This window comes from Hemicordylus capensis, chromosome 6, assembly GCF_027244095.1.
Source record: "Hemicordylus capensis ecotype Gifberg chromosome 6, rHemCap1.1.pri, whole genome shotgun sequence".
Classification (NCBI taxonomy): domain Eukaryota; kingdom Metazoa; phylum Chordata; class Lepidosauria; order Squamata; family Cordylidae; genus Hemicordylus; species Hemicordylus capensis.
The window spans coordinates 131,161,232-131,182,566 of NC_069662.1; the positions used below are offsets into that span (position 1 = coordinate 131,161,232).

At 45.2% G+C, this 21,335-nt stretch overlaps 1 protein-coding gene across 1 annotated transcript in view; it reads right to left on the reverse strand.

Annotated features, from left to right (window-relative positions):
• Positions 1-21,335, reverse strand: part of COL1A2 (collagen type I alpha 2 chain) — a 91,599-nt gene that overhangs the window by 48,542 nt on the left and 21,722 nt on the right. Inside the window, exons 7-16 of the mRNA XM_053264704.1 lie at positions 17,272-17,316; positions 16,705-16,758; positions 15,465-15,518; positions 14,867-14,920; positions 12,246-12,299; positions 9,453-9,506; positions 6,938-6,982; positions 6,506-6,559; positions 6,351-6,395; positions 1,603-1,656 (exon numbers count right to left, since the gene is read on the reverse strand). Coding sequence (XP_053120679.1) covers positions 1,603-1,656; positions 6,351-6,395; positions 6,506-6,559; positions 6,938-6,982; positions 9,453-9,506; positions 12,246-12,299; positions 14,867-14,920; positions 15,465-15,518; positions 16,705-16,758; positions 17,272-17,316 — 513 coding nt within the window. The remainder of the gene's footprint in view (positions 1-1,602; positions 1,657-6,350; positions 6,396-6,505; positions 6,560-6,937; positions 6,983-9,452; positions 9,507-12,245; positions 12,300-14,866; positions 14,921-15,464; positions 15,519-16,704; positions 16,759-17,271; positions 17,317-21,335) is intronic.

A 21,335-nucleotide genomic window follows, 5' to 3' on the forward strand; every position in this document is an offset into this window, starting at 1 on the left:
AGCCATTGGAAGGAAGACATCAAGATAATACAAAAACAGCATCAATGATATTTGTCTTCCTGGTAAGAAAACAATCTACCTCTCAAATCAGGTCCACAATTTTATAATGAACTAGGTTTTTTAAACCATGAAAATCTAAGTTAGTTCTCGAAAAAATGATCATTGTGATTATCATCAACACTAACACAACCACAGCAAAAAAAGAAATTGTTCTGTGATTTCTGCACATTACACGCATACTACTTCTCAAACACAATCATATAAATGCACCCTAAGCAAACAGTTCTCTATGCTCTGGGGAGAACACATCACTCAACATGCCCCACTTTGTCAATAGGAGAGATATTTTTAGCATATAAGGTGGATCAGACCAAGCAGTATTGTGATTCTTCATTCATTTAATCCAAACAAGATTAAATATAATAGAATGCAGAGCTGTAGACTGCACAGAACTCTTTGGGAAGAAAATAATTATTTAAACAATTGATGGGGTTGGGGGAAGGAATGATATTTGCATAAAAAGAAAACTACCTAATTGCCCATGCTCATATGGTTCCTTCATGAATACATATATTATTCAGGGTGATATGGGAAGAAGTCATAGAGGCTCTTTTCATGATTAGTGAGAAGTGCCTGGGAGGGTTAGTGGGGACAGTGGGCTTAGCTCACTCTCCCTGCAGACGACCGAGCAGTCTGCTCTGGGCAGCTGAACTGGCCGCCCACACAACTGCCAGCTCCGTTATGGAGCTGGTGGGGGCTGGGAGGATCGGTGTCCGCGCGGCCCCCAGAAGCTCCAGCATGCCCTGCATGAGCACGCAGGGCATATTGGAGAGCCTCCTGGTCGGGGGTCTACTTGTGAGTTGCCATGGCATGGAACCGCACTGCGGCAACTCATGATCAGAAAGCCCGGGTTAGCGGAGCATTTGCTCCGCTAACCCTGGCTTAGGGGAGGGCTACTTAAGCGGGTGACCCACTTTGACTGAACCGAGCTCGGCTGCCTGCGAGCCCGGTGAGTCTCACAATCGGTGGGAAGCAGGCTAAGCACCCTTAGCCTGCTTTCCACTGATCGTCAGGATAGCTTCATAGAAAAGGTTCAAGACCTCTGGTAGTACATGTGGATTGATCCCTAGATGTTTGGAATTGCTTCCATATTATAGTTGTTTTTGTTGTTGTTTCAAATAAGGCAGGAGTTCTCAGTCTTGGTCCCCAGATATTTCTGACTACAACTCCCATCATCCCCATCACAATGACTGAAGAAAATGATGGGAGTTGTAGTCCAACAATATCTGGGTACCCAAGTTTTAGAACCTCTGAAATAAGGAGTTGCCTTATACTGAATCAGTCCAGCTATGCTTCCAGTCCAGAACTACCTGCCCAACCCACCTGACTGAGATGTGCTCACCAGCATCTCAGGCAAAAGTCTTTCACCCAAGAGCCTTTGAGATACTTGTATTTCTTTCTAAAGTATGTGCCCTGACATTGAGACATGGACATTCTCTTCAAAAGCATCACCATCTGCTTCTAGAAAAGAATGGGTTTCATCCTTCAGATTATTAGATGACACCTTTCAGGTTGCTACCCTACTATTAAAGATGTTCATACCTTGGGTCCAGGGCCACCTGGGAATCCTGGCGGTCCAGCAGAACCAAGAGGGCCCTGCAAAAAGCAAGAGGTGGAAGGTTAGAGGTTTGTTGATACAGGCACTCAGCTAAAATAAATGGAAGAAACAGTCTATTTGAATCAATAACCATCATACTGTTAAGGTGACAGGGCCTATTGCTGACAAGTAATGACAACAGATAGGACTGATAACATTTGCAGAGATGTGTATGATTGTGAATTCCAACAGAAGAAATGTGGGCCAGATAGTGCCTTACAACCTTAACATCTGATGGATTGAAGAGGTTAAATGGAAAGGCTGGATTATAGTTGAAAGCTTGCTGGCACAAGAGAGGAGGCCTCACAATTCACCGCTAGAATGCACAGAGTGCATATGGAGGATGCCATCATATACTCCCTGTTAATCCTAGGTTGTGGGGTTTTTTTAAGCATCACTGACTGCTCCAAAATCCAGAGAGGCTTCCTGCAGTATATTGAGATACAGTTCCTAGGAGCTGGAGGTGAGGGCTGATTCTTACATGATGGCTGCCTTAGGAAAGCTTCTGGGAGTACTTTTGCATGGTGGTGGCTCCATATTGGGGTCATAAAGAAGACCTACACAAATTGCAACTCACCAAGCTTAACAGAGTCCTCATGTATTGTGGCCTTCCAGGTATTTGACAACCCCTCCCCACCCCACAATTTTTGCAGGAAGACAGCAAAAACAGAAGATTAATCAAACTCCCAACAGACTGCAGCAGTTCACTAATGGTTGCTCACAAGCCATGCAGGCCTGAACTGAAGTATTCTGTTAATAAGCACTGCACAGCAAGGCTCTCCTTTCAAGTTTGTGCATGTCCCAACTCAGTCCAGTATTGCACAAGGTCTCTTAGGACAACATGGAGAAACTCACTAGAAATCTAGACTTGAAAGGACAGTTTGATTTTCTTTTCTACTCCAAAATGATATGCATGTTGATGCTGACACGTGAGGGGTTCTTGTAAAACCACAAGTGGAGCGAAATGGGAAGGGGCTTTGATATGAGAGAGGTCCATCAGCAGAATGATCTTAAAAGCAGGGGCCAGGACATGATCTGAAGGGGTAAGACTCAGCAAAACTGCTGAAGCTGAACAGATTTAGGTCTGGACAGTGCCTGGATGAGAGACCACCTAAGAATCCTATGAATTCCATGGAAGGAAGGAAGGATATGCATGTAATAAGGACAGAGGCCACCTCTGGATGTAACGTGGAATCATGGGTCCAATGGATCCATGGTTCTGTGCTCCCTCCCCCCGGCATTCAGACAAAACAGAAAGCTTCCTCTCTGCACTTTCGCTGACTGCAGAAAAGAGGCAGAATTGGCTGCTGGGACTTCCTTCTTTTCTGAAGGACAGCCCATGCAGCCAATAGCAGTCAGAGCAAGGGAGGAGCTTCCTCTCTCAACTCCAGTTGCAGGAGGTGGAAACTGTGGTGCCAGCATTTGGAGGTCCAGATGGTGGACCATACTTCAAACCAAAAGTACAAAGCGGAGTTTGGGGAGGGAAACCGTGGGTCCATTGCTCGACAAAGTTGCCCACATTCAAACATACAACTAACAAAACTGGAGGTGAAGGGACCTGTGTGTGAAGGGCACTAGCACTGGAAGCATCCTCATGATTTGGTCTGTCTATACAACACAAGCAACCACATATTATCACTTCAGTAAATGAGCCAGACCACAAAAGTAATATATGAATTGGCCTCTAGAAGCTGGAATGATCTGGTGTGTGAAAACAGATTCAGCAGCAGGAAGGGAGCATTAGCTGCAGGTTAATTAGTGGTTGCTCCCTGCTTATAATCTAGGACAGGGGTTCCCAACCTTGAGTCTCTAGTTGTTGCAGAACTACAACTCCTATCAACTCCAGCCACAAAAAATGAAGACCAGTGTGGTTGGGAATGATGGAAGTTGTAGTCCAACAACATCTGTGGACCCAAGGTTGGGAACCCCTGATCTAGCATACGACACTTTTGCACAAAGCGTGGATGTGTATTTTTGCTTATATGGAGGAATATCCTGCACACATGTTTACTACACACACCGTAGAAATCTATGGTACTACAAGATATAAAGTTTGACTATGGCCTTTGAGTCTCTTGCTGCCAGAGGCATTGGAGGAATTTAAGGGAATTGCCGATGCCCTTTGTAACATTATACCCCCAGACTTGGATGTCTGACTTTGCATAATTTCAAAATGTCCTATATCAAGGAAGCAGAACTGGCAACTATTTTATGCAACTGTTGTGCAAGTTGTAGTCCAACAACATCTGGGGGCTCAAGGTTGGGAATCCCTGAATTAAGGGAGTTGGTAGACCAGGTCTTCATTTTTTAACATCTCTGCTCCACACACTGTAGCCAATTCTGGCTCTCTGATGAGTGACCTTGTAGGATAATAGGATCTATGTGCAGAGGCGTTCTGACCCCCGGACCTTGGGGCCCCAGTTCATTGTCTCCAAGGTCCAGAGGGGCCTCCTGACACTGCTCTGCCGCTGCACCAATCTGCAGCTTTTCTGTAATTTTAGCCACCATGTGCAGGGGGGTTGGAGGGTGAGTCAAGCAGGCCTTCCCCCCACTTGGCGGCAGGTGGAGTGGCTACTGGGCCCGTCCATCAGGCCCAGAGGCCCCAGAGGCATGTGAGCCATGCCTGCACAGTTGGAATAGATTGTTGCAAGCCCATGATGTCATGGGTTTGCGGCGATCTATTTGAACTGTGCAGGCATGCCTCGCAGTTTCTGAGGGCCACTGGGCTAGATGGACAGGCCCAGCTGCTGCTCTGCCTGCCGCCGCCAAGGGTAGGGCTGCTCGGCTCACTACCCATCCCCGCACATGGTGGCTAAAATTACAGAAAAGCCACAGTTTGACCCCACAGTGGTGCGGAGAGGCCTCGCAGTGGCAGAAGGGGTCTTGCAGTGGCATCGGTCCAGGTGCCAAAATCTGCTAGGTGCGCCACTGTCTATGTGCTGTATTTACACTTAATATTTTTAGGTGTACACCTATATTCATCAAATATTAAATCATTCATAACGTATTCTTATATTAATGGGTGAGGTAGTCCTTTGTGGGTTGAATCAGATATTAAAATATCTTCTCAGCTGTCACTGGGCTTATATTTGTGTGGAGGACAAAAATGTGTGACTTTGCATGCTCATGGCTACAACTGCAGCAGTGCAATTTTTAGCGTCTGCCACTCCAGCAACTGCTTTTGGGTGACTCTGTCTATGAATGCCACAGATGCAGAATGCCGGTCTTTTGGCTTCTACTGAGTTAAAAACCATTTAAACTGCAAATAATACAGCATAAGGTTTTCCATGTAAGAGCACCCTTAGCAGCACTTGTGAAAGCATCCTGTTCAGTTCGGATAAAGCTGACTCAGTCTTACAGGAACATGCTAAACATTGTGGAACTGTTCACACAACACAACTCCTGCTATGGTAGATAATTATTTCCTTCCTGGGTGGTCAGGAGACAATGCAGTTGATGCACTGCCTGCTAACCTGGACTATATCAAGGCCAGCCATTACTGGTGAGGACAGCTCTTGAGTGGAAAAACAAACAAACAACAACCTCAGCGTTGCTAAATTAAAAAACAACATATAAATTAGGCATGGCCAACTAGAAGCTCATGGACCACAAATGGTCCCTGCCTCTGTCTTTTTCTGTGAGGCAATCTCATATTTCCTGATGGGAGGGATACTGGCCAGTAGAAAGATAAGCAGTGCCTCATATGTTGCTTCTGAACCAGCCTGATCCCTGAGTCAAGAGAAAGTGTTAAAGAAAGCTGGGTTAAAGCACTGTACAAAACACCTCTTCTCTCTTCGCTGATGGGCAACCCTTCCATTAGTTTTCCAGTAAGAGGGATGCCCACCAGTAGTGGGGAAAGAGGTCCTTCAAATTCTTCAACTGAGCTGTATTTTTCCTGGTCATGCTGCTGAGTACATCCAATAATGTCACCACCCAGGGTCTGGTTTCTGTTCAGCTGGTCTGGGATAAATCCAGTCTGAGGTGGAAGAATTTGATATACATTCTGCTGCCAGTGCCACCCTAATTTGAATTGAGTAGCCTGTGGAAGAGCGCTATGAAAAATGACTGACATCCAGGTTACATTACTCATGAGTAGTTCCACTTTAATGAAACAAATTAGTCATGACTAACTTGTCCCATTAATTTCAATGGAATTGCTCATGAGTAATTAAGTCTGGATGTTAGCCAGTGATGAGGCCATTCACACAATCAAACACTATGTTCTACTTGGGCTTGGAAGCTATGTGTGTTCCCAATTTTTGGTTGTGTGGAAACAAGGTAAGAGGAAAACCAGGTGAGAAATGATTGTGTGGAGCCAGGGAGGAGGAAAAGCTTCCCAGGTTTTCCTCCTACCTTGCTTCCATGCAATCACTTCTACCCAGGTTTTCCTCCTACCTTGCTTCCACACAACCAAAAATTGGGAGCACATACAGCTCCCAACCCCAGGTAGAACACAGTGTTTGATTGTGTGAATGACCTCAATGTCTTGGAAAGTCTTGGAACTTCTTTGATATCTATCTGGAAATGACAGAAGATTCTCTATTGTGTAATAGATTAAGGGCACAGAAGGAGATTAAGCAGATTATATGGATAAACCCAAGGAATGGACAAACAACTTCTGGATAATTCAGGAAAGGACAATGCATGACTACTACTATGAATACATGATAGGACATTGAATGTTTGTACTTACAGCAGGGCCAGTGGGACCGTTGCTTCCATCACTGCCACGAGCACCCTAAAGAAAACAAATGTAAATGTCAACTCCTGGCATGGAATTAAAGAATCCAAAACAAAAATGAAAAAATAAGTTGGAATAGAATGTGGCATAGGTAGGGAATCACTTACAACTGAGCCAGGAGCACCAACTCTTCCCCTTTCACCAGGGAGACCACGAGCACCCTGAAAGCAAAGTACAGGCAAGGTTTCAGTTAACAACATACACACACAGACTTCTATGCATGCACAGAGTAACAAAAACATCCTGTCTTCTGCTCAGGCTGCAGTCCTGAGCGAACTTTGCCACACATGACTCCAGTTAAACAAGTTTACATGTTCATTAGTGAGTGCAGGATTGCACCATTATTGTAGACTTCACAACAAAAAGGTTTAGATTCTGGTTCTGATAAAATACGGCCATTTCCCATGGCCCTGAGAATTCTATGATGGCAATTGATCTTTTTAACATAGCAGACTAGAAGCAATTGGTAGACCTTAAGAAATAACATAGTAAGAAATGGTGTAGTATTTTTGCAAGTTATGAAGAAGTAGGGTACTTACAGGTTGTCCTGGGGTACCATTTTCACCAGCAGCACCAGGTTCACCCTGTAAACAACAAATATTAACTGTTTAGAATCTATTTTAGATTGCCTTTTCATTGAAAAGCTCAGTTATTGTCTTCAGCAAAAGACTGAGAGATGGCAGTCCAATCTGATATCTAACATTTGTCGGACACACAAAAACGTTGCATTGAATAGAGCAGTTCATCAGATTCATGATTTACAAACTGTCTTTGCTGGTTAGAAGAGCGACAGGAAGGGTGAATATCGGCACCAATCCAGACAAAGTCACACATACACGCTTCCAACATAGCAAGAGTGTGGAGAATTGTCTGAAGAGGCACAACCTGGCCCTTCCCCTAGTGTGCATCTTGGTTGGGCCAGGAGGCAAAAACATCTCCTTGTAGTAATAAAAGAGATTTTTTTTGGTACCCCATCCCTTGTGCTGACACTTGGGGGTCAACAGAGAAACTTGTTAGATAGATAGATCTTTATTACTGTGAACTGGGAGCATACACAAGTTCATTTCTGTGTGAAAGAAGATCCTCTTTGGAGTTATTCACACAACCTACCGGGAAGACGGGTGGGGGGAAGGCTGCGAAAACTCGACCTTCCCCTCAAATGATCAGTAAAGGTGCGCTGGGAGCATGGAGCACGCTTCCAGACAATTGCGCTCCAGAAGACCAGGACAATGCATCCTGGCCTCCAGGTATCCCAAAATGCACCACATGCCAAGTGATGACACACAATCACAGAGCCCGAGATAAGCGAGCACTTACTTTTTAACAGCTAGGTTAAAAAGCAGGTTTAGGCAGTGCTGCCCCGCCGAGATCAGGCCCTATACTGACAGTTCTCATGCACAGCCTAAGCCAGGCTGGGCTTCTTTAGCCTGGGGTCTGAGTGTGAGAACAGCCCCAATCTCCCTCTCCCTCTCCCCCCCTCTCTCATTACTTTCAAGGGGTACAAAAATGAATAGAAGATTCTTTCTTTTCAACTGAGAGCAGCATAGTCTGGGAGATAACATAATGGAAATGCATTTAGGAAGTCTAGGTTGTAAGCAAACAGAATTTATTGAGTAGTTTCATAACCTTGGGCAAGTCATTGGGTCTCTGGGTCCCACTTAGAAAAGTTTGCAACTATAGCTACTACCCCCTCCAAAAATTTGCCACTTTTGGTTTGGAGCTGTCCTAGCAAGCCTGACTGAAGGAGTGGGAGAAGAGGAGAACAGATCCATATCTGGAAGCAGGCAATACTTGATAACAAACATAAAAAAGAGCTCAGTTTGGAAAATATATCCGCTGACCCCCTTGTATAATGTACATGCAGGCCTCCCTCTCCACCTAGTGTTTCCAGTGAATGGTGCCCTGTGGGATTACATGGTGGTGGGATGGTACATGGAGTGGCTGAGCAGGGAGACAATCCTCCCCCATGTGACATGGAGAAAATGGCAGGCCTATTGTCGGAACCAGTCCAGGACAGATTGTTAGCAAGCAGGGCAGGATGGGGGCACCTCAACCAAGCCAAATTATTTGGGGGGACTGACAAGATCAAAGATTTCCACAGGTGGGCTCAAGATCATCGACAATCCTGAGTGTAGTATTCAGAATTAGAAGTATTCTGACTGATTGTTCTATTTGATACAGCTCCAGGGTTATGATTTGGACCCAGAAGTATTCCATGAGTACAGGAGAGCCTTGTTATTTGTGGACTCGCTATCTGCAGTTTCACATATCTGTGGTCGGGTAACAGACACCCCACCTTGGTATACGTGGTGATGGGGAAAGGTTTTTAAAAGGTTAAATCCGCATATCCATGTGTCAGGGGTGGCCAGAAATGACCTTGTCGTTTCCAGCCTCCATTTTGACTTTGGGAGCCATTTTATGGCTCATCTTTCACAAAAATGGGCAAAGATGGAAATCTCTGGCCAATTTTCTATTCTTGGGGGTATTCCTTGACTGCTAGGGACCGGTGGAGGATGGTAGGCCACTCCCCCTGCATTTCTAGAACCTTTTACAGCATTTTAAACAAAAAAGGCCAAAAACCCAGCGATTTTCAGTTGATTACCTACTCTTGGGGGGCATTTCTGGACTGCTGGGGACCCATGTAGGCCCCCAGCACTTTTAGGGCCTTTAAAAACATTGTTAGGGCCTTTTACTCTGTTTTTTTTAAAGGCAAAAAACCAGTGATTTTCAGCTGATTTTGGGCCATTTTTACTCTCTGGGAACCTAACCCCCACAATCCCATTGCCCCAATAGCCCAGTATGTGTGGTTTACATATCTGCAGTAGTAGTGGAGAAAGGAACCCCCACAAATACTGAGATTCTCCAGTACTGAACTCTGAGGACCCCCGTTATTGCTTCATTCATAACATAGGTTAATTTGACTTAAAAGGAACAGCTGTCTATAGTCATAGAGTGATATTTTAAAACACACAGAAATTGAGATGCTGCCAAGTGATGTGTTCTCTCCCTAGAAAAAGCTACGTGAATGCTTCAAACAAAACCTGTCATGTTTACCTTGTTGCCTGGAGTGCCAGGTTCTCCTTTCCGACCATCCAGACCATTGTGTCCCTATAAAAGGAAAGGAAACATGGCTATGAAAATCTCCCCCTGCAATCATTTGTAAATATACAGCTTCTTTCATGTATCTATTCATGCTCATATAGGTGGTAAGAGGGGTATGTGTATGTGTTGGGGGTGTCTTGCTGCAAGGGAATCCCCTTGAGTTGGGGACAGGGAATAGTGCAGGTTTTGCTCTGTTTTTTGTTCTACCAGGATTATGCAAGGGCCCTGGATTGATGGAAGGAATGCACAACTTCCAAAACATTTTTTAAAGTTTGAAAGTGGTAGGGGCATTCGAAACGGGACAGGTAGGTGGGAGGAGGGACTTGTGGTGTAGCATATAGCAATGTTACTGCCTCCATACAGGGGGTTCCCATGACACAATTCCCATAGCAAAATAGATGCAACAATGGTGTGAGCGTGGTTGATTTGAGAAGATTAGTGATGCCTAATATCCAGCCTTAGCACCACTCTATATTCGTCATGTCAAGGCCACACTACATATGATGGTTAAATAATCCTTTGTTCTGATGGACTTAGTTTTTCTTCAGCTAAGAGCAGCTGAACTGGGCCCCCCACGGATCAGGACTGCAGTGGTAGGGTTACAAATGAACATAGGAAGTTGCCTTATACCAAGTTAGACCCTTGGTCCATCTAGCACAGTATTGTCTTCACAGACAGGCAGCGGCTTCTCCAAGGTTGCTGGCAGGAATTTCTCTCAGCCCTATCTTGGAGATGCCAGGGAGGGAACCTGGAACCTCAGATGCTCTTCCCAGAGTGGCTCCATCCCCTGAGGGGACTATCTTGTTAAAGCCTCCCTATGGGGGCCAACCCAAGCTGCTATTCATGGGGGTGGGTGGGAAATGAACGAGGCAAACAATCTTTTAAACGTCACGTGTAGTTCCCTCAGTCCTGCAATCATGCACATACACACACAATGCAAGCATGTGGAGGACCCCTGTGAGCGCACACACACACACACACACACACACACACACACACAAAGGACAGCTAGGATCATTGAAAGAATCCAGTCTATCTCTAAATCCAGCTCCAAAAATGGCTGGTAAAAACACGCCCAAAAATGTGATTCACTTCTAGTCTTTTGGGTCCAAACTCTGAAAATATTATTCAGCTTGTATAGCCTGATAGAGGCCTAGTCCCTGTGGGGTGGGGTGGGGAATCTGCCACTCATTTTTGGCCAATGGTGAATTACCGCATAGGCAGCAGAGGCAGCAACTGCCTACAGTGGCAAATCTTGGGGAGCGGCATCTTGGGATAGTGGGGAACTTAATTCTTTTTTTTTTTTACCCTTAAAAATGACCTGTGTAAGTGGTGGAGCCTCTGCCTGCCTCTTGAACCATTACAGGAGGTGAGGTTGGGCACTGGAGGCAGGTGGCAGAGACGGAGGTGAAAGAGGTCCTCACTCAAGCCCGGCTAACTCGCAAATGACACAGAGCATGTGATTTTGAGCCTCTGCACAAGCGCACGCATGTGCAGAGGCCCGAAATCGCCCGCTCTGTGTCATTTGCAAGCAAGCTGGGCTTGAATGTGGAACTCTTGGGCCACCGTTCTCCAGTGCCCAACCTGACCTTCGGACATGGTTTAGGAGGTGGGCGGAGCCTCCGCCATGACATTGCAACATTTTTAAAGGTAAGAAAAAGAATTGCGTTTCCCTGCCCTACAAACCCCCTTACTCTTATCCCTGGGGCGGCAAATCTTTGGCTGCCTATGGGCGGCAAAAAGATTAATCCACCCCTGTTTTTGGCACCCATGGTGCCATTTACATTTATATACCTTTGGAGTTCACAATGGGCTACAGCAGACTAGGGGAGGTTGAGGTAGGATGGGGTGGCACCTAGGCAAATAGTTATCCATCATTTCCGGTAGTCCACACGTCCACTTCCCTTTGGGGCAGAAACTGATACAACATTGCAGTCCTATGCACAGTTACCCAGGTGTAAGTTCTGCTAAATACAGTGGGACATACTTCCGAGTGAACATGCCCAGGATGGCTTTGTTCATGTTTCTTCTTGACTTACAGTTAAAGCTACAGTTTGTGAAATGAATTTTGTCACTGACCTATCACAGGGTTTACAAAATACCCCTTGCAGCCTTAAAGGGTCTGCTATTCTTATTTGGGTGGTCTGTGATAAGATCTCTGAGCAGCTTTTTCAAAGCTTAAAAGCAGCGATGAGGTGGGATTGGGTGGGGCAGAACTAAACTGGGGCTGAGATATTTCAGAAGAATGGATCCAACCATTTCCCTCTGTGCTTTATTCCTGATCGAAATCACCCCACCCCACCAATAGCATTGCTAGGACTGGAAAAGACTGATCAGGGCTTTCAGATCAGATCAGGACAGATCAGCAACATTCAGAGGCCCCCCCCCCCAATTTTGATAGGGGAATTGGTTCACCTGCCCCAACTGGCTACTTTTAAACTTTGAAAAAGGTATTGGAAGATCTGAACATGGATATCCAGAATCACATTCAGTTTAGCCTTTATCCTGGATTCCATTTGTGTGATTCCATTCTGGCAGAGTTAAAAGGTGGACACTATGGAGGTAGCTTTCCTAATTAGCATCTGTGAAGAAAAATGGCTAGGTTTTGTCCAAGATGCACAGCTTTCCAAAGAAGCACATATCAAATCAGTGATGTGTACAGTGTGTGCCACTGAGAATCCCACAAATCCAGCTTCTCAAAGATCATCATCTTGAGTTGTATTCCTGTCTCAGGCAAATGCTCACCCTTATTCCTTTGAAACCAGGCAGACCAGGGGTTCCAGGAAAGCCACGAGCACCCTTGAAAGAAAAGAGAAAGAGAGACAAAACGCTTAAGTTTTTGAGGGAAAGTTATTATACTTAGGGCAAATCAGATGGGCTCAGCATATCTGAGAAGGGCTCCATGAACCAGGGTAGTGTAGTGGTTAGATTACTGGACTACGACCAGGGAGACCTAAGTTCAAATCCCTGGTTCAGCCATGAAACTCACTGAGAGACTCTGGGCCAGTCATATCTCTCAGCATAATTTATGCGAGGAAAAACAATTGTATACACTGCTCTGAGCTCCTTGGAGGAGAGCATGATATCAATGTAAAAATAAATATAAATAAATAATAGAAGTAAGTTCTGGAGGCTGCTCTCCCCCAAATTGGGGCACTGACTTAACAGGAAGCCCCTTCATTTGTGGACAGCAGCATGGGAAGAAGCACACCCTGTGCCCAGTGCATCCTCACCTGGACACGTATGCAAGTGTTGCTACTGCCCTTCCACAAGTATCTGGCCAGCCAATGAGAAGAGGCAGGTGAGAGTGAACCTGAGGGAAAACTCTGCCCCTCTGGTCCTTTCTGGGCCTTGAAATTCAGGCCCTGCCTCATGTGCTGGTCAATTTAGCTCCTGCCAGTTGGGCTTAAAGAGGCTCTTGTTTCAAGCATGTTCATTTATTTATTTATTTTTGAAAATGTATACCCCACTTTTCTTAAAGGTTTGAACCAAAGAGTGACATTGGTTACAAAGGGATAAGGTTACAAAGGGATAAGGCAAATGTAAAAACTGCACAGGTCAGAAAGCTCATTCACATTACAAATGCCTCTCCTCCACTCTCTCATCCTCATGAGCAAGAAGGACATGTTTAGACATATTGCATAAGAAGCTCTTTTATGGAAAGATCCTTAGGCAGCAATGCTAAGCTCATGTCCCCAGAAGTAACTTCCATTGAAAATCAACTTTTCAAAGAAATATGTTTAGGAATGGAGTGAGAGACTATGACCATAACTAATTATTGTAGCTTCTAAGCATATATACTTTGAATGCACATGTAAGCTAGGTAGTAAGGGGCACCTCTAATTTCATGCATATATAAGTCCTATTCACACATTACATTCAAGACATGTATAATCTGTATACTGTGAACACATGTACAAATATGTATGAATGTGCAGCTATTCATACATTATGTTGAATGCACATACAGTAGTACACTTCCTATCTGTACCCTGCACTTGAAGGGGTTGGTTCCCAGGCTAACCTTTACCATGAACACACATACAGCCCTTCACACAGAAGTATATGTCATGCCCTCGATCTCAGATAGCGAGGAGGAAGGGGAAGCTGACAGCCTTTCAGCCAATGCAGGGGTGCCTGAGGGGCAGAGCCCGGCTGTCAGTTCCCAAGAGACGGCTGAGGAAGGTCCGGCTGATGTTTCAGAGCAGGCACAGCAGTCTGAGGCAGCAGAGACAGCAACAGACAGACTAGAAGATGAGTTGTGCAGGCAACCCCCACTGACTCCACAGCAAAGGCGTGTCACAAGGTGAAGAGCACAGCTGGAAACTATCAGGAGAAGTAAATGCCTCTTGCAGAGGACTGATAAGCCTTGAATCCCTGCCAGCTGAGAGTTATCAGCTTGGACTATAAAGCACATCAACAGCTTTCTGTTAGCCGCTGGAAGACAACATTTGTCAACCCTCTTGTTGACAGCTTTCAGCCCGAGCCTGATATACAGAACTATTCCGAGCCGTGTTTTGTTTCTGCAGCCCAGTTTGTATTGTGGACTATCTTCCTGGACTTCCCTTCTGGGTGGCCAGATTGCTGACAGTATATACATCTGTACAGACATCTGTACATACATACAACATTACAAGGTCATTCACACAATCACAAACTGTGTTCCACCCAGGTTTGGGAGCTGTGTGTGCTCCCACTTTCCGGTTGTGTGGAAGCAAAGTAAGAGGAAAACCTGGGCAGAAGGGACTGTGTAAAAGCAAGGTAGGAGAAAAAACTATCCAGGTTGGCCTCCTTCCTTGCTTCCACACAATTACTTCTACCCAGGGTTTCCTCTTACTTTGTTTCCACACAACCAAAAATTGGGAGCACATAAAGCTCCCAAACCCAGATAGAACATAGTTTTTGACTGTGTGAATGACCTCAGTGTCTGAATAGAGCTATAGTTTCTAAATACATGAATTAGTTACACTTGCAGTCATGCTACTGCTAACCCTTAAACACTGTTCAGCAACTACTTTGATAACATGGCTACCCAGAGGAAGAGATTATTGGTGATGAGCCAGGCTCCACCCCTCTCCAGCGTGGACAGCCTGACTGACACATCAATGCCACAGTCATTGCTCCCTCCACAAACCACTGGGGTACACAACTGGTCCTTGTCAGGGGTTCCTCTTTGGACCCTGGGCCTCTAGTTGCTGAGACCTGCCATAATTATATGAAATATTCAGCAGCTCTGCCATAATTACCACATTGACACTATGGCTACCAGTAAGGAACACCAGCAGCAAGTTTGTTTTTTCTTTCCCTATAGATAGAGCCCAATTTAACTAGCAGGTTATAAAGGTAATGTAAGATAATACACTCACCTGAGGGCCAGAAACACCTCGCTCACCGGATCTTCCAGGTTTTCCAGGATGGCCCTGAGAAAATACAGGGAGGACAATTTACTCTTCTGTGTACAGCAGCAAGTGAATGGAACATATTTAACATACGTATATGTAGGGTATCCCCCGCCCCTCCAGGAAACAAAGCCGATGAATTTTAAGGAATTTCTCCAACTCTTACAGTGGAAATGTTTAAGGCTATAAAATCCTAAGTACACTTACTAGCGGTAAGTTTCTTTGTGCTATGCAGAGCTTACCTCTGAGAAAACATTATTAGGATTTTACTCCATTTTTCTTAATTTCACAAATCAGTAAGACTTCTGTCTTACACTTCAGAATAATCATCAATGGAAAATGCCATTGATCTATAGAATATATTAAAAACTAATTTGTCCAAATGATTGGGAAACAGACCATTGATCAACCACAAGTTGTTCATATGCAAAAGTGCGGTGGCCACACAGGACTATGTCATGGAGGGGAGTGTACAGCATCAGTACTGAGAACAAATGTTTAGATAAAGAAATGGCTCCAATTGTTCCACATTTTTCCAGGAATCTCAGCACAAACTAATACTTACATCTTCACCAGCCTTTCCAGGGGGACCAATTGGACCACGAGAACCTTGGGGACCCTAGAGATGAATAATGAGAAGTCAATTTGAAACAAAATAATGAGGTTGTGCACACAACAAAAATAGTGGCAAGGAGGGCGGGTGGGAGCAGGGCATGGATGGACCTACATTCTCCCCAGATGAGCTATGATTTCCTCTTGGACGTGGCACTGTACACCCACACAATCCATGCTGCTCCGTGCAGCATGGATCTCTAAAGGCCAGGACTCATTTCCCCAGCCTCCAGCAATTCCACAATGCATTGGGGGATTCCCCCAGGGTTTCAGGCACTCTAGGCACCTAACTCTTTGTGCAGCCCAAGCCCTGGGGTTAAGGGCACGCTTGCTGCCCTTAAACCCTGGCTAAAAGCTGGGGTAAAAGGTTGGGCTACCTGCGAGGCAGTGCTGGGATCTGTCTCAATTCTGGCAGTGAACACAGGCAGCCAAACCCGGGCTGGGCTGCCCATGACCTTGTGGGCGGGCAGCAGGGGGGGGGGAGGCAGGGTTCAATCTACTCCCCTACCCCGATGCAGCCCGAGGGCCATGCACCCAAACAACTGGAGCTGCTGGGAGTCTGGAGCTGTTGCTGTCCATCTCTGTGTCAGAACGAGCTGCAAACAGCTCACACTGACACATGATCCTGGCAACCGGGTTAAGGCTGCGTTTGCACCATTAACCTTGGCTAAGAGCCGGGCTTTAGCACTGAGTTTGGTGCTGCAGCTTGTACTGTGCAGACCCTGGTGGTTCTCATGAGCAGCCAAGCCATGAGAACAGCCTCATGGACTAGTGACTTAACCGAACCAGGAGTTTACATCTGAATTATTTCATTCTAAATCTTGGGGAAGTGCTGATTCTGGGTTTCATAAAAGCAAAGATCTCAATGTTCACTATTCAATCCTATTGCATATTCCCCAGTAAGATTAGCACAGGAGTTGCGTGATCCTAAAGTACACCCTACATCCCTAATAAGGCTCTATCTCTCCCTTGAGCACCTCGTACTGATCTTGGGGGGAAACCAAGCAGATATGGGATCAAACATAATGCCAGATCATTTATTGCTACTCTCTCTCTTTTGCTCTCTTGCAAAAAAACCTCAAGTAATAGACTCAAGCAAATTTTCAAAATGCATACATTTTGAGAGACAACTACTATCCAGGTGGGTATTTCAGAATTCAAACCATTCACAGTAGAAAACAAATTTTACTTACTGTTTGACCAGGTTCACCAGGTTCACCAGGAGGTCCGTGGTAGCCTGGAGTGCCCTAGAAGGGGAACATGAAAGTTTCCTTGGGTTTGTATATTGTGTGAAAAGGTAAGTGCTCTTCTAGTAACGGGAGTGTCTAGAGAAGGGTGGTGTTTTCTGTGGAGTGGTCTCAGGGAACCAGCTAGCAAGATGAATGGCTTAGCAATGGGGAAACCAATTCCAGAAAGCCCTGGAGAAGCAGCCAGATGTTACAGATCTCCAAATCAAAAGAAGTCAAAACAGACGACCAGTAAGAAGATGGAGACATGAGGTGTGCACAGTGTGTGCACTGGCTCCTCTTAGCATGATTTTGGAAAAGGGCAAAACAGAAACGAAATGTAAGAGAGCTTAATTTACCCACTATGGACCAGAAACGTGTTATGCCACGTCCTAAACTGAAGACTATATTGGGGAATTGGTAACAGCAACACTGGATTTGCCAACAGGCAAAATTTTTCCTAAGTGATGCATTTTATATGTATAGCTAGCTGATCTCTTCTCCCACCAATGGCTATGTTCCAAATATACTTACAGGGGGTCCAGATAATCCAGGTGGGCCTCTGGGTCCCATAAAACCCTGGAAAAAGATAACAGAAATAAGCCTTTAGTGTAATATTAAGAACACCAGATGACCTCACAGCACGTTTTCAGCATCACTGGATTAATCATTCACCAGAAATTGAGGTACAAGGAGGTTACATTCATTTAGCATTGTGCATAGAACACTATTCTTCTTCTTCTTCTTCTACCACCACCACCACCACCACCACCACCACCACCACCACCACCACCACCACCGTAGTAATAGCAGCAGCAGCAATAATAGTAGATTATATTAGTTGCCTACAGTAAAGAAAAAACAAATGCAGTAGTAAAACCCCTTTCCTCCATTAGAGCTAAGCTTAGTAGTACTAGCTCTAACTTACTTACAATCCCTATATTAGCCTCTATAAGTTTGTATCATATTGTAGAGTACACATGGATCATCCTCCAAAGCTCCCAGTTGGTCAACAATTAACATTTTTAATATTATAACATTAATATAACATTTTTATTTTTATTTTTTATTTTTTGGCTTTGTGGCTTGTCAGGAGTTGCAAAAGCACCCATTTGCTGCTTGATTGCATCTGTGCTTCTGGTCTTTAGGACTGGCATGATTTTTTTTTTTTTTAAGGTGGAACTGAGCTGGGGCAGAAGTAAGGCAGCGGCAGATCAGAGAGTGGATTACTCTACTACTATAATGACTACTACTACCATCACTATCACTAGTAGTTCTTGCCTGCTTTCTTTAGGATTGGTTTGATTTTAAAAATGGTGGAACCTGAGCTAGGGTCAAAAGGTGAAGTAGGGGCAGATAAGAGGGTGGATTATTGTACTACTATGAGTAGTATCTACTACTAGTAGTAGTAGTAATAGTAGTAGATTATATTAGTTGCCTACAGTCATGGTGTCATTGAAAAGCAAACATGACAGTGAAACCCAAGACTATAGAGTCTCCTTTCCCCCATCATAGACTACTAATATAGTACTAGGTGGGGACCCCAGCAGCTGGTTAGATAGGGTTGCCAACTCTAAACTATACCTGGAGATCCCCCCACCCCAATGTATTCCAAAGTATCAAGCCATTAAATACTACAGGTTTACTTTCAGTAATCTCCTGGAGACTTATGTTGATTCTTGAAGACTCCAGGTTGGTCCTGAAGGGTTGACAGTCTTAAATTAGGGGGTGAAGAGGTAACAGCAAAAGCATAGTGCTCACTCCTGAGGGTGGCACTTTTCTTGTAGCATGGAGCGAAGGAGCCATGCAGGGAAGCCGGCATGAGAACAATTCTCCCTTTCCTTCTGGTTTTTGCCTCCCTCGAGTTGAACAGAGCCCTTGTCTTCAGCACGGGTGCCAGACTCATTGGGGCTCTCAGCCAAGTGCCTCTTGGGACCCCCTTAGTATCAGGAGAGGTGGGCAATAATGCAATGCCCTTCAGCCCTGCTACTGCATCACTGGACACAGCTATGGGAGTGGGGGTGTTGCATAATAAGTAAAGAAAGATGGTGGCTGCCAGAGTGCTGCAGGCCACAGCCCTGCTAAGGTAAGCCCTCCGAAAGGTTTGGGGGAGGCTTACCTTGACAGTAGCAATAGCAGCTTGGATGCCTCTCAGTGACCATGCTGGTTGCACTGCCATCTTTTTTCACCAGGACCTCAAGGGATGGCCATATGCCCTCACCTACTGCTCAACTTGGCTGATCCCTGAAGCCAGGCCTGCTGTCATTTAGGACTGATAATGTCAGTCAGTCGAATCGGACAGCAGGCCAGGCTAGACGATACTCCTCTCCTGCGATTGCGACTGTGTGCTTGATTTTCTCCCATACATAGCACATGCGGGGGCGCAGTCTGGATCTCGGACCCTTGACCCCTCATGTGTGCTATATGCATAAGAAAAACCAAACCTCACCCACTTACTACAAAATATTTTCACAGACATCAGTGGGACTACTCTGGCAGACGTGGCTGAGATGCATAGTCTAACAGATAATACATGCAACATATGATCCCAGTATGAAAGTGCTGATATTTATGACCTAATGGTTCCTTGTAAGCATAAGATCTCCAGTATGAATACAGAGCTTCAGAGTGTGCAACATCCCCCCTATTCATCTAAATGGAAGTTACAATCTGCACGCTCAAGATTCTCCACTGAAGTGAATGGAGACCTCTATTCTTACAAAAACATCAGAGATCTCATAGAGCTCTGGATCAGGGTTTTTTTTTTTTTTTTTTTTTAAATAGGGTTAAAAGCTTCAATATGTATTACACATCAGGGTTTCCCAACCTGTGGTACTCCAGATGTTGCTAAACTATAACTCCCATCATCCCCAGCAACAATTTATTATGGCTGGGGATAATGGGAGTTGTAGTTCAGTAATATCTGGAGTACCACAGGTTGGGGACCCCTGTGTAACATCTTTTAAAGCATCTGCACATACAGTTATCAATATTTTATTCATTGTTTCAAATAAGTGGTACAGAACCTTAACAGTCAATAACTTCACATTTCTGTCGGCTTTATTATTCAGTTTTGCACAATTTTGCTGCAAACTGCCTCTTTAAGGAGAAAGTTTACAAGGCCTCAGAATGAAAAGACAATGTGAGAGAACTGTTTCAGTTTTCCAGCAGGTCTGAGTGAAAGGCTGGGTCTGTATGAGCTCCTCAGAACCAGATGGACTAGAAACTAGAAGCAGTGCACAGATAAGCTGTGCTTGCTTCGGTTTTTCTTCCTTCATCTTACTTAGCATTTTGCACTGTGCTATGCCACTGAGCTGTTAGCAATAAATAGCTGAGTTGTTAGAAGAAATCTGCTGTGCTTTGCTATTCTCACATATCTAATAACCTTTGGGTTTTATAAGGCATATTAGTATAAGAATAATTTAGCTCACTGTATGTGTGTGTATTCATTTTTTGAATATTTCCCCATCATCTTAACAGAACTACCTTAAAAGCTAAGATGCTGACTAAGGCAGCCTGGCTGATGGACTAGGCTAGGTTTTACCCAATACTGCCATAAAGGAAAATGTCTAGGGTGTATCTACATGGTGGCGACTCCATAGTCTGCTTATGGTATGGTGTGCTGATACCATACTGCATTATTGGCAATATGCAGGAAGTTATTTCTGCATTGACTGCATGGACCCATGCAACAGAACTGTACGATCTGCACTGCAGAGTGGTGTGGCCCCTAGTGTGATTAACTTGTCAGCTTTTACACTCCCAATTTCAGAGGCCACTTCCAAATGATATTTCCCAAAATATGTGTATGGAAGGAGAGAGGAAATGTATGGGTCCTCATTTCTGTAATGTTGAGAGATTATAAGAGCGGTGGCCAACCACAGCCCTCCAGCTGTTTCTGGATTACAACCTCCATCGTCCCGCAAATTGCAGCTGGGAAGGATGGGGGTTGGAATCCAACAACTGGAAAGCCCCTGGGCTAACACAAGTGCGAAGGTGGATTGAGAAGGCTTGGAGCCATGAGGTAGCTACTTAAGAGCTTACCACATGGCAACTCCAACAGTGTGGGCAGAAGCTAGTAATGTGGAGCTTAACCACATGACCAGAGGTTTCAGACAGCTGACTCCCCAGACAGTTTTGGGTGCCACAAGCCAAACTTACGTAGATAAGAAGTTTGTCCACATGACCAAAGTGGGGAGAGCTGGAGGGAAGGCAGTATTTTACCTGCCTCCCCTCAGGCAATCTGAATCTCTTCTGGGCTCTGCCACTCACGTGCCCACATGACTGGTGCTGTGGTAAGCCCAGCAATGATCAGGAGGGGGGTCGGGGTGAGGAAGGAAGCTGGGCCACCAGGTATCCCACAAAGCACCACACAAGCAGCACAGTGCATTGGGAAACTTCCCTGCTGTCGGGCCACTCCTTCCCCCAAGCTCTATTGCCAAGATGGCTGCCAGCAGCCTGGGAGCAGCTGATGGCAGCACGAGCACCCAGAAGACCAGAGAATGAGGAGGCATGCGTTAAATTTTTGTTTAACTTTCTGCCTGGGTTGAGGATCAGAGCTAGCCAGGAGAGGAGCAGCAGGATCAGGAGTGATCCCA